Here is a 13,900-nt window from a genome sequence, read left to right as displayed (position 1 = left end):
ACACACACACACACACACACACACACTCACACACACACACACACAGAGATCATCTCTCTGGTTGATAATGATCTCTGTGTAACACAGAAGTGCTTGTGCAGTGTGAGATATCAGACATTCTCCTCCTGAGGTTCAAAGAGAGGAATAATCAATCACATTGATCAGAGAGTCTTTAAATTTAAGTTTAAACATTAATCTGCAGAAACGAGAGAACAGTTTGAGACGTCCGTCCTCGGTCTGTGAAAGTCTAAAGATCGTCTCAGACACACGCTCCTCTGCTCTGATAAAACTCTGTGAACAAGGGATGAAGAAATAACTGAGCGCTGACTCATCCTCCTCAGGGCCTGTGTGTTATCAGACCTGTCATCAAGGTGTGTCAGCGTCACCTGAACCCTCACCTGTGTACTGTATCTGTGTTTATTGATCAGGCATGCGAGAGTTAACACTCTTGTTATTGCTCAGTGAACTGCTCACCTGTCAGGCGGAGCTGTCAGGTAAGCAGAGAGGAAGGTAACAGAGGGATGAAGATGTCTCACTGAAACAGGTAATGAAGCTCAGGAAGACCTGGCGACAGGTAGAGACGTATTAATACATCCAATCAGTCACATTAAACTCCTCCATGGAAACAGACACACCTTTATAAAAACACTGAAGCTGATCGTCTACCTGTAGCACATGTGGAGATTATTCCTCCTTTTTTATTGAATCAGACACATCTTTTATATCTATTTTGAAGGTGAGATAGTTCTTAATGCACACAAAAATGCTATATCTCTATATGCTTGACCTCTTAATCTACAGAGTCTGTACAACCTGATATCTAACAGAGTTCAGAGACACACTAAGGGGAGGTAAAACTTGAACATGAAGGTCCAGAAGAGAACACAGGACATAAACTCTGATTTCAGAGACTCAAACTGTAAAAATAATAATAAGAGAAAAAACTCCAATAACTCAAATATCCTCTGATATCAGAAAGACAGACGTTATGAAGGAAAATAAATAATTTGGGTGAATTTCTGAGATTTTTTTGAATAACTTGAAGATAATATTTAGGTAAATTTGTCTTAGTTCAAAGCCCTGTTATAATATAAAGACTAAGAAGTAAATACAGAAGCAGGACGGACTCGTCGTGATTTATAATGTGACTGTATTTCTAAACTTCTCTCTGTTTATTAGAATAAACTGATCAATAAAAATGGGATCAATATTTTATATTGTTAAAGAAATCGTTTTAAATTCACAAAACGACTAGAAATAACTGCAGATTAGATTTAATCCTCTGTTTGTCTGCAGACTCAGTAGGAAGGTCTCAGACCGATCTGCAAAAAAATTTACACACCACTTCACGCTCATAGGAACTGCGTGTGTTTGTGTGTTTGTGTGTGTGAGTGTGTTTGCGTGTGTGTGTGTGTGTGTGTGTGTGTGTGTGTGTGTGTGTGTGTGTGTGTGTGTGTGTGTGTGAACAGAGGGTGTTACCTTGTTAAACTGAACCACAGTCTGCTCTGAGTGAAGCTGGAAACTGTGACCAAACGTCTGTCGTCTAAGTAGGACGAGTTCACTCCCCGATGTAAACGTGTTTCTCTGAAGGACTCATGACCTTATTTATTTATATACAGTAAATAAATATATTTATATATTTTATCTGTATAAATATGTATATAATTATTTGTACCAGGCCTTTCTTTATCACCATCAGTTAGTCGTGAGATTTAGGTTTTCACTTTCTTACTAATCACCTGGCTGTGTTGAATACTTGATTGGTGGACAACGGTTACTAACTCTACTAACTCTAAATAAACATCCCCTCCGGCAGGCGCTACAGATCACTGTGCGCCAAAACAACCCACCATAAGAACAGTTTCTTCCCCCAGGCTGTCACTCTGCTGAACACTAAACCATAACAGTGTCATACCTGTCAGATAAATACTCTGTAAATATACATGTAGATATACAATGCAACAATTCTCCAAGCAGAATTCCATATTTCTATTTATTTTATTATTTACCTACTATTGTATTTATGTAAAAACTACCTCTGCTACTCACCACTGCACTTTTATCATATTATTTTAGCCTGTACATATTAGTCATGCCTATTTGTTGTTCTTTTGTGTTTATAGCTGATGTTATTGTTATTATATTTTTATTTTTTTATTTGTATGTCTTATTCTTATGCCTTGTACAAAGAGAGCACAGTTCAACTAAGTCAAATTCATTGTGTGTTCAAGCATACCTGGCCAATAAAGCTGATTCTGATTCTTATTCTGATTCTGACAAGAGCATTGGAGACACAACCAGATCACACACATCAGATCAAATCAGGTTCAGGAGAGTATTTCAAACTTGAATCTAAAATCAACAAGTCAAGCTCTAATAATTAAAATCCCTCTTTAATGAAGTTAAACACTGAGAAACTCTGAGTCCATAAGTTCAGTGTTTACATGATGAGGGTCTGAAATGATGCTTTAAACACACAGCTCTGCAGCAGTCACACACACACACACACACACACACACACACACACACACACACACACACACACACACACACACACACACACACACACACACACATATATATCTGTGAGGGTCAAAGGTCAGAGCGACCCTCCGTTCAGTTTGGACTCTAATAAACACGCTGCAGGCTGAGGGACTTAACACCACTTATACCCTCATAAACACACACACACGCTCCGAGCAGATGAGGAGCACTGGGGGGGGGGCGCGATGGCAGACTTTATTTCCCAGAGGACCTCCAGGACACACACACACAAACACACAAACACACACACCTACACACACCCCTCTGTGAGGAGGAATAAACACGCCAGTGACAGTGCAGGTTGTCTCTCCCTCTGCAGCCTCAGCAGCTCTGGCACAGACTAACACCTGGATCTGAATCTTTGTAACTGGTTATCATGAGGTTTTCATACTGATGCTTTTTATGAGATGTAAATTAGCAAATACCAGGAGTGATGTGACTGACGTGTATTATACGTTAAGTCTGAATAACTGAAACCTCTCCTGCAGGGGAATGTCGGATGGGTTAAAGTATGACGGTGAAACAGACCGATTATTTTCAAATAGATTAACAACGAGGGAAACATCTAAACGTCTTAATAACACTGCCTTCCAATGCACAGAGTATCATCTGCAGGCTGCAGATTAAGACACGTGTTTCTGAGATTGCAAGTCTGAGACTCTTGTTGTTTACAACAGCACCACCTAGTGGTCAACAAGGACGCGTTTTTAGCGTCTCACGTTACGGTAACTAAAGCTGTTGCAACAAACCATGGGTCCTTGAGATGTAGTCCCAAAACATCAGCCTCTGACTCTGCAGACACACAACGCACAGCACAGCAAAGACATGTTACACCACTCTGTCCACAGTGGGTGCCAAAATCAACACAAATTGTTACCTTTCTCACAGCAGCTTTAAATTATGATGCTACATGTTACAGATAAATTATGTGAGCGTGTTAAAATCTGTAATTCAGTCGTATGAAGTTTGAGAAATGCTTTGCTGCAGTAAACGTTTCAGCTGCTGCTCGTACAAAGACGTCATGTTTTAATACGATGTATAACTTTATGTTATACTTTCACTGATTTCTGCATAAGCATGGAATAAAATATGAACACATATTTACTAAGATAAAACTCCCTGTTTACCTCCTGATGTTTCCTTTAAATTAAAATTATTAGTTTGTGTGTGAGATCAGAAATTTACATTTTTGACAGTGAAAAAAAGCAAACCAAGAGTGACAGTTTTTTTCTCTTCAGATAAAGATCCGTTCAGATTTTCAAACACAATCGTCACGATGGAGAAAACCTGACGCTCACTCATAAAGGTCTTATTTCTGTCGAGCTGAGTGATGTTGGGATTTCATGTACAAATAAGAAATACAATTAGCCTCAGTGTTTTCTACAGCGTTCACAGAGCTAAAAATAAACAGTTACTCTGCAGACTCTGATAATAAAAACTCAGGAGGTCCTCATAGGCTCTCTCAGACACAGGCTGAAGTCTTATCAGGGTGGAGACGCAGGTAGATTTAGGAGGAAAGCTTGTAGTGCCCCAGGAGATCGTCTGCACCGACCTGAGGCCTGACAGAGCGCTCTGATCGATCAGTCAGAGTTTACTGCATAGAGCTGACGATGCTGTAGCTACAAGGTAAAGGTGTGTTTGTGGTTGGAGGACGGGCCTGACTGATGTGTTTGAGATGAATCCATGAAGCCACAGTAAATGTGAAGAAGTGGATCACAGAGGACTGATCCTGATTTATGATTGATGCCTTGAAGTTCACTGATCTGTGAGTCCTGAAAGTGCTCTCTAAAGTTCTGCATGTATAGTATAACTCCATGTCTTTGTGTTAAACATGCATTTCTCCTCCTGTCTGTAACGTGTCAGATGGAAGCTGACGATCTGCGCTGAGCTCCAGATTGTCAGAAGTGATGCGGCGTTGAAAACCAAAGATGTCTCTGTTTGCTAAGTGTATTTGGAGAGTTCAGAGTTATCCCCCTTAAAGCTGCACATGGCAACCTCGGGCTCTGCAGGAGCCAAATGGCAGGAAGAGTAAGTGTTCATACGAGGCGCGGCACAGCAGGATCATGTTTACCAAAGCACAGGATGTCAGGGGGGGAGAGGAGATATAACACTTATATTTTTAAAGCTACTATGTGTGAAGATTTCTGACTTAAGTTCAATCATAAAATATCTGATCCAGATTTTTTTTGATCAGCTCTTGTTTTGTGCGTGTACCTCTCCCCCCCTGCAGCCCGCTCTGCAGAACCAAAACCTCTTTCAGCTCCGGCAGAGGAAACAAGGATCTAATGACCTTAGAGTCCTGGAGAACAAGGGGACTTTATCAGCTGTAAATAACTTGAAGATATAAATAATATTAAACTGGACTTAATGCATCTTCTCCATCTGCTGCTCAGACATCACGTGACATTAAAACACTGAGCAGTATAAGTGTCGTAAGCCCACACGTTTGGAGTTTGACTCATTTTAAAATCAAGAAGTGTCAATGAATGCAGAGCCGTCTGAAAGCGGACTGATTTACCTGAAGAGATATCATTTCCATCATATTGGCCTAAAAACATTAAATGCAAACAAAAATGCTTCAAATATAAAAATCTAAATCTAACTATGAGGAAAAATGAACATATATATATATATACATGAAATAATGGAAACATGTAAATCATTGAAACCTCTGCAGCCTCTGATCCACCTGCAGTAACAGAGCGTCTCTATGATGATTCCAGACTGACGTCAGATGAGCACTCAGTTTATCTGAAGAAACCTCTGCAGACTGATTAACAACATTAAAGATGTGATCACTGTTACAGCCTGAAAACACACTCCCCCCCCCCTCTCTCTTTCACAGCGTGGAGTGTGTGTTTGTACTGTGTGTGTGTCTTTCTCGTGTGTGTGTGTCAGTATCTAAAGTCTCCTCTGAGAGCAAGGAGCTAATAATGTGGACAGCTTGGAGCGTGCAGGTTTTGGATGAGCCCTTGGGGTCTCAGCATGCTAAATACCAGCCGGAGTCCCCCGAGAGGCTGCAGTGCTACAAGCATTAAAGGGGGAGGAGGGGGGGAGACGGGGGAGACGGGGGTGGGAGAGGGGGCAGCCAGAGACTGGCAAACATGTATCTGCTGAGAGCTGCTGTTCTCTGAGCTCATACAACTGCACTGAGAGAGTCAGACCAGACCGAGAGGAAAGACCTGGACCCTAACACTGCAGATTATTACAACTCTGACTTTAGACCAGAATCAGAATCCTTCACAGTAACAGAGAGACCAAGGCAGGACATAGGGTCCACACTCTGAGGCCTGTCTTTCTGTCTGTCTCTCTCTGTCCATGTAAAAGGGACATTAGTCTCTCTTCCATATTCCCTCTCTCTCCCCTCTCTCTCTCTCTCTCTCTCTCTCTCTCTCTCTCTCTCTCTCTGTCTCCTCTCTTCTCCTCTCTCCTCGTCTCTCTCCTCCTCGTCTCTCTCTCTCCTCATCTCTCTCTCTCTGTTGTAAAGAGTTGATTTAACGAGCAGCTCGGACTTGTTGTCTCACCCACACTGAGCTCTATAAATCTGACTCTTATGGTCCACGCGCCTCCACAGTCCCTGCGGTTTGGCCTGGCTGTTGTGGTCTGCTCTTTGATCCCCTCGTTATGAATCAGAAACGTCTCTGTGTCGAGGACGCGGCTCTGTTTGCTCAGTCGTGGAGCTCAGAGGTGTTTCCAGAGGAGAAAAGAGCATTTTCATGTTTAAAACCATGAGCAGTGAGAACGTGGTCCGATCCACAGACCAGACAGCATTTACTGCCTTTTGACTCTCACTCAGTCATAAACAACAGAGTCCTAAAACCAGCTGTGACTTCAGATGGCTCCTGTGGTTGAAAATTCCCCTCAGTCTGTCCTGATGTCACAGACCTCTTAGAAAACCTTCTTTCTCTTAGAAAGGAGGCGAGGAGTCGGGACGTCAGAATATTAAATAAGTAGTGGACTTCCAGAACTGCCTTTAGAAATACAGACTAAATACAACGCACAGTGCGTGTGTGACGGATGATGTATAGTGGACGGGTGGTTATGCAAATTAAATGGTGTGTTCCATTCTGTTCTATTCTACTTTGATGTGTTCCATTCTGTTCTTTTCTCATTTGATGTGTTCCATTCTGTTCTCATTTGATGTGTTCCATTCTGATCTCATTTGATGTGTTCCATTCTGATCTATTCTCATTTGATGTGTTCCATTCTGTTCTCATTTGATGTGTTCCATTCTGATCTATTCTCATTTGATGTGTTCCATTCTGTTCTCATTTGATGTGTTCCATTCTGATCTATTCTCATTTGATGTGTTCCATTCTGTTCTCATTTGATGTGTTCCATTCTGATCTATTCTCATTTGATGTGTTCCATTCTGTTCTCATTTGATGTGTTCCATTCTGTTCTCATTTGATGTGTTCCATTCTGATCTATTCTCATTTGATGTGTTCCATTCTGATCTCATTTGATGTGTTCCATTCTGTTCTATTCTCATTTGATGTGTTCCATTCTGTTCTATTCTCATTTGATGTGTTCCATTCTGATCTATTCTCATTTGATGTGTTCCATTCTGATCTCATTTGATGTGTTCCATTCTGTTCTATTCTCATTTGATGTGTTCCATTCTGTTCTATTCTCATTTGATGTGTTCCATTCTGATCTATTCTCATTTGATGTGTTCCATTCTGTTCTATTCTCATTTGATGTGTTCCATTCTGTTCTATTCTCATTTGATGTGTTCCATTCTGATCTATTCTCATTTGATGTGTTCCATTCTGTTCTATTCTCATTTGATGTGTTCCATTCTGATCTATTCTCATTTGATGTGTTCCATTCTGATCTCATTTGATGTGTTCCATTCTGATCTATTCTCATTTGATGTGTTCCATTCTGATCTCATTTGATGTGTTCCATTCTGTTCTATTCTCATTTGTTGTGTTCCATTCTGATCTATTCTCATTTGATGTGTTCCATTCTGATCTATTCTCATTTGATGTGTTCCATTCTGTTCTATTCTCATTTGATGTGTTCCATTCTGATCTCATTTGATGTGTTCCATTCTGATCTATTCTCATTTGATGTGTTCCATTCTGATCTCATTTGATGTGTTCCATTCTGATCTCATTTGATGTGTTCCATTCTGATCTATTCTCATTTGATGTGTTCCATTCTGATCTCATTTGATGTGTTCCATTCTGATCTATTCTCATTTGATCTGTTCCATTCTGATCTCATTTGATGTGTTCCATTCTGTTCTATTCCACTTTCAGCAGACTGATTTGATATGTTGTGTAACTAGGATGTCTCTGGTGTCTCTTTTGCTAGTGAGAATTAACCACCATAGTGACAAGGTCGACCAATCAGAGTCAAGTATTTAACACCAATTAACAGGCACTAACTGATGAAGGCCATCACTGTCACATGACATAACCTACATAATCTGACAAGAATAAGTCAGCTCCTGGTGTCTCACAGGATTCCTGACCTGACTTCAGAGTACATTAATGTGTATAGCATTATAAGATCACTTTTGTTGGGGGCGGGGCGGCACGGTCTTCAAATATCAGTGTCCACCATGAGTCTCATGGTGTTCAGCTTCTTTAAAGTAAAGTAGACACACGCAGCGGGAACCAGTGAGTGTACACATGCTACGGTAGCTGAGATGCTCAGTGTATTTATTCAGCTCTAAATGAGATTTTAATATGAAATCTCGATAGTCAGAGCAAGCTATAGCCTATTGCTATAGCCTATTGCAAAAAACAGAAGTCCAGAGAAGCAAAGGTCCTGAAATCTGTCCCTCTACAGCTCCCCTCCTCCTCCCCCTCTTCCTCCTCCTCCTCCTCTCTCTGTTTCATGTAGTTAGTGTTTGAAGTGGAGGCTGGTCAGATGAGCAGCAGCATTAATCACTGTGTGTGTTTGGTTTGTATTTGGTGGTGTTGGAGGCTGAGGAGCAGGACGACCTGCGGCTGCTCGCTCACACTCTGCAGAGGTAATGAAACCTGAACCCTGAGGTCTGAGCAGAGCTTGTTTTTGTAGCTCTGAGCTCGGCCGTCGATCAGCTGAGGAATCCAAACAGAGCAGAGCTTTAAGCAGCTCCTGCTGAGTCCTGTGTTGTTCCTGAGTGCTCCCTCCGTACACCTCCCCCTCCTTTCTTTAACCCCTGCTCAGAGAGAGGAGGCCTGCTGGGTCCAGGTCCAGGATTTACTCCTGGATCCTCGCCTCCAGGGGGCAGCGCTTTGATTTGATTGATGCTAAAGTCACCAGGTCGACTGCTTTATGATAAAACCAATCTGTGAACTTTTACAGTGACTCGTCCCACAAACAGGGCAGAGAGCGAGAAACATAACTCAGATTAAATCGGAGGAAAGTCTGAATGTCACACGAAGAAGAAGAAGACGAGCAGCATCATCAGGACGTCTGAGCGTCAAACAAAGAAGAAGACGAGCAGTATCATCAGAACGTCTCAACGTCACACGAAGAAGACGAGCAGCAGCATCATCAGGGCGTCTGAGTGTCACACAAAGAAGAAGACGAGCAGCAGCATCATCAGAACGTCTGAGCGTCACACGAAGAAGAAGACGAGCAGCAGCATCAGAACGTCTGAGCATCACACGAAGAAGAAAACGAGCAGCATCATCATCAGAAAGTCTGAGCGTCACAGGAAGAAGAAGAGGAGCAGCATCATCAGGACGTCTGAGCATCACACGAAGAAGAAAACGAGCAGTATCATCATCAGGACGTCTGAGCGTCACAGGAAGAAGAAGATGAGCAGCATCATCAGAACGTCTGAGCATCACACGAAGAAGAAAACGAGCAGCATCATCATCAGGACGTCTGAGCGTCACAGGAAGAAGAAGAGGAGCAGCATCATCAGATCGTCTGAGCATCACACGAAGAAGAAAACGAGCAGCATCATCATCAGGACGTCTGAGCGGCACACGAAGAAGAAGAGGAGCAGCATCATCAGAACGTCTGAGAGAAACACAGAGACAGACCGGACGTGTTCAAGCTGTTCTAACTGTCGGAGAGAGAAACAGGCTCTCCTCGTCTCTGCGTCTGTTTGTGTTCAAATAATGTGAGCTGCATTTTCCAAACACGGCGCCAAAGTGTCTTCAAATATATGATCCACTGACCTACAAGACGCAGGCGGACTGAGAGAGCTGACTCTGAACACACCGCTCTGTTGGAGAAAACAAGGAGAATGTTTTATAAAGCAGGAGGAATATAAAATGTTCAGCAGCTCTGACTCGATGTGTTTGGACTGAAGGACGGACGTTGAACCTTTAAATGAGACGATGTGTGAGGATACTTCCTGTTTGATTTACTGTTGAACAATCTCACTCAGATCCAAACAGACGAAACAGGTGTGTGTGTGTTTGTGTGCGTGCGTGCGTGCGTGCGTGCGTGCGTGCGTGTGGTTCTTTGTGTCCTGTGAGTGACCTGACCGGGCGTAGTCTGATTTCTGCCAAATGAAAAACTGAAAATAGAGTACGTCAGATTGAACCCACACATGTACGTAAAATAAATCTGATCTGGCGTCTCCCTTAAATCCATGTTTACATGCTTTATATGTAATAAATGTCACTGTGGTGATATATATATATTTGTTTTTGTAGGTTTGTAGAGTTAACTTCCTCTGAGACTGAGAGAGAGATCTGATTTAACCTGATATAAATCAACATTTAAACCAAAGACGGCCAGCAGACCAGAAACTTAAACATCAACAAAGAGAGCATCAGAATCACAGAGATAAAGCACAGAGCAGGATGAAGGACACATGATTTTTAACCCCTGACATTTCCTCCATGATTTCTTGTATGCATCTCTGACTGATACAAATGATGCATACAAATAAATTGAAAACACACATCAGTGTTTTAAATTTAGCTCACTGTCTTTGGGATGGATTTATGATGAAACAAATCAGAGTGATCATTTATCAGCAGACATGCACTGAGTTTTAAATTAATCCAAACCCAGATATTAAAAAGATTTTTAAAAGCTCTTTGTTTTATTCCTCCGTCACTACATCATATTTTTATATTTTTTATATATAGATAAAAATATTAATAAACATTTACAGTTGTATTTAGAACGAGTCTTTAAACTTCTCTACAAATCAAACACGAGCTTTCCTCCATGATTTATTCTGATGGTGTTGTTTATGTGGGTTTTGTTAATAATTAATCTCTTTATAATAACAGCTGTAATAAAAGCTAACACACATCTTTATTGTGACCTGATTGTCTCACAGTATACTTAATAGTTATATTTTAATCTTCCAAACCTGAGCTCCTTCAGACCCCCTTTATCAGGACTGGACTCAAACATGAAATCAGACATGTGAGAGATTATTATGTGTTTCTGAAACCGTTCTAATCTGAGTCTTCATGAACCTTACAGGCTGTTTGCTCTCGTCATGCATTAAATATAATTTTATTAGATATAAGTTATTTAATATATAATGTCTGATGGGGAAACATGAAATGGAGGACAAATCATCCAGTTATTATTTTGATGGACTCAAATTGGAATCAAATTATTTTGATTTGGACATATTTTAAAGAATCCCGCAGTTTATCATTTTATTAAGATTTTGTTTCTTTTTTGATTTATTTAAAAACAATACATTAACCCTTTCCCTTTCAGCCTTTAACCCTGTGGTGGATGGATGATATTTTTATAATTCAAAGCAGGTAAATTGTATTGTTCTCTCAGCAGGTTATCAGAGACATAAATAAATACAGAGTAAATAAACACGAGAAGAAACAAATATATCCAATCAGGAATTATTTTACAAATAAATAAATAATAATCTCAAATAGAATCAATCTAAATTTGACACTACAATAAATCTAAAATGTTAAATTCTAAAGGAGACAGATTTTATTTCTGTTTAAATCTGTTCTCAGGAAACAAAGACACATTTTAAAATGATGATCCTCTTTATGAAAGGTTTCTGTGCTTCAGGTGAGGAGTGTTCATCATTCAGTGTCTCTGCAGCGATGAGATGCATGTCGTGTGTTCAGTCTGCAGAGCTGCTGCAGCAGAGACGTCACAAAGACACACGCTGCTCACAAATCTTATCGTCAACACGACAGGAGAGAGCACCCAGCTTCAGGGTAAAGCCCACAACAACAACAACAACAACAACAACAACAACAACAACAACAACAACAACAACAACAACAACAACAACAACAACAACACTGCTCAATTCACAGCAGAACCAAAGCCAGCATGTCACAGACAGCAGACACGTCGAGCTGCCGTTCATCATTCCATCTTCTTTGTTTCCATCTGTCACTCAGACTCTCTGAACACTAATAACACTGCTCCTGTTAGAAATAAGATCATCGTTTTAACCATTTAGTGGTTTTAATACATTTGCACATATTTATGAACCTTCATTAAACTCCTGAATCTAACTACATATTCACTTTCTGTCTCTTCAGTCAAATCATGTATTAAAAATTACAAAATGCTTTATGCATCTTTTCTTTCACTTCATGATTTACACGTGACTAAAACATAACGCATACATTATTGTTGTTTATTTGTGTTTTTTAGTTTTAACTAACACACATTAAATGTTGATCTAACGGTCAGTCTGAGAGCATCGAATGACAGTCAGGTGAACAAAAATGAAAAGGTACGCACTGCCTGTATTATAGTCTTCATGTCCAGTTTTTAGGATAGACCCAGAATATAAACCTTCAGAAAACAACAGATCCACAGTTTGTCATTTAGCCGATCAGATCAAAAACCTCCTCACAGAAACTTCATCATGAGCAGAGAAAGTGTTTCTTCAGCGGTGCTACATCTGAAGCCAGGATTGAAGTAATGAAGTTTTTATGGCCTCATATACGTAGAGTAGTATCATGTACATCCTGTCAAAATGCATCAAAGTTTAAGTACAACATTCAGTCCAGCTGTGCTTATATAACACGACAGGTGCACAGACACACAACCCACAGCTCACAACAGGAACAACAGCACACTGACCCTCTGCAGAGAAGGCATGCTACTGAGCCAGGAGATCTCAGTGAACAGGTCAACAAACCACCAGAGGTCAACAAACCACACAGAACAACCAGCAGAGAGATTTCTGATGAAGTCTGAGGATGGAGAAACGTCCAACAGAGGAGCAGCGCTCATGTTTTAAATCCCTCATCCATCCTTTGAATCTAAAATATATCTAAAAACCGTAAAGTCAGCAGACTACATGCAGCAAGTTCATCCAACATCCTGCAGCCAGCAGAGAGCAGAGTCCAGCTGCTGTGGTTACTGCAGCCTGATGGAGGCCTCTGAACAAGATGATTAACTAGATCAGATTGATTTCAGCTGCTTTGTCTGTTACTTAGCGCTGTGTTTCAAAATCGAAATGCATGTTTACAGACTATCTTTATGCAAATAAATGAACACTTAAAGAAACAGAATGAGACAGGAGTTTATGTTCCTGCAGACTTTGAGTGAACTGACCATCCTCACACAGACAGCTGCAAAGCTCATTCAGACTCCTGACTTCTTCAGGGTCATCCTGAAATTTGTTTTTCTGTCACTGAGAGTCTGACTCTCATCTTTAACTGTTTACTCACTAAGGAGAAATTATGCAAAAGAGGAATCTTCATTTGTTTGACAGAAAAACAAAGAAACATTTTCTCAAGCTGAAAACTTCAGAAGGATCCAGATCATATCCTCCCCTCACCCAGAGTCGAGGATGGAAACACTAACTCAATTTTGAGTAACTGGACTCATGGACTCCAGAGAGGCTAGATAGCATCACCCAGCCCCCCTGTGGTCCCTCTGACCCCCTCCCTGAGTGAGTCTGAGGAGTAAGCCCCGGTCTTACCTCCGGTAGTCCTCTCTGCAGTACAGTTTGGAGTCTCTGCAGTAGCAGGTGGCGGTGAGCGGCTGCTGGCACGCGGCGCACTGCAGACACTCCTCGTGCCAGGACGTGCCGTTGACCCGCAGCAGGAACCGGTCTGAGATGATCCGGGTGCATCCCGCACACACGAGCTGCTGCAGGGGGGAGCACGAGCCTGCAGGGGAGAGAGAGGGGGGGGGGGTCATTTAAAATACACATGAGACTGAGTCCGAGGCGCGCGCGCGCGTGTGTATCTGTTAATTACTGGTCAGAAGGTGCGCGCGCATTGTGTGTTATTATCACCCGTGATGCCCCGTGCTCAAACAGGTTACTGTGTCATCTGATTATTCTGTATTAATATAAATATTTATGTAACGCTAAAAGAAGTTTCTGTATTTTTATAAACATGCTTAATATAATTTAGTAAGTTCTTGAGGAACCTTCCTGAAGAACATTCGTGGAGCGGGTTAAGGTTCCTTGAAGAACCTTTGT

At 41.3% G+C, this 13,900-nt stretch overlaps 1 protein-coding gene across 1 annotated transcript in view; it reads right to left on the bottom strand.

The window, feature by feature from the left end:
- LOC117831195 (LIM/homeobox protein LMX-1.2-like) overlaps positions 1-13,900 on the bottom strand; it is a 33,020-nt gene that overhangs the window by 16,932 nt on the left and 2,188 nt on the right. The window contains exon 3 of the mRNA XM_034709754.1: positions 13,394-13,583. Coding sequence (XP_034565645.1) covers positions 13,394-13,583 — 190 coding nt within the window. The remainder of the gene's footprint in view (positions 1-13,393; positions 13,584-13,900) is intronic.

The sequence above is a fragment of the Notolabrus celidotus genome, chromosome 19 (assembly GCF_009762535.1).
Source record: "Notolabrus celidotus isolate fNotCel1 chromosome 19, fNotCel1.pri, whole genome shotgun sequence".
NCBI classification, from domain to species: domain Eukaryota; kingdom Metazoa; phylum Chordata; class Actinopteri; order Labriformes; family Labridae; genus Notolabrus; species Notolabrus celidotus.
Note: the sequence above shows the minus strand (reverse complement) of the source record. Positions and strands in the feature narration are given on the sequence as shown.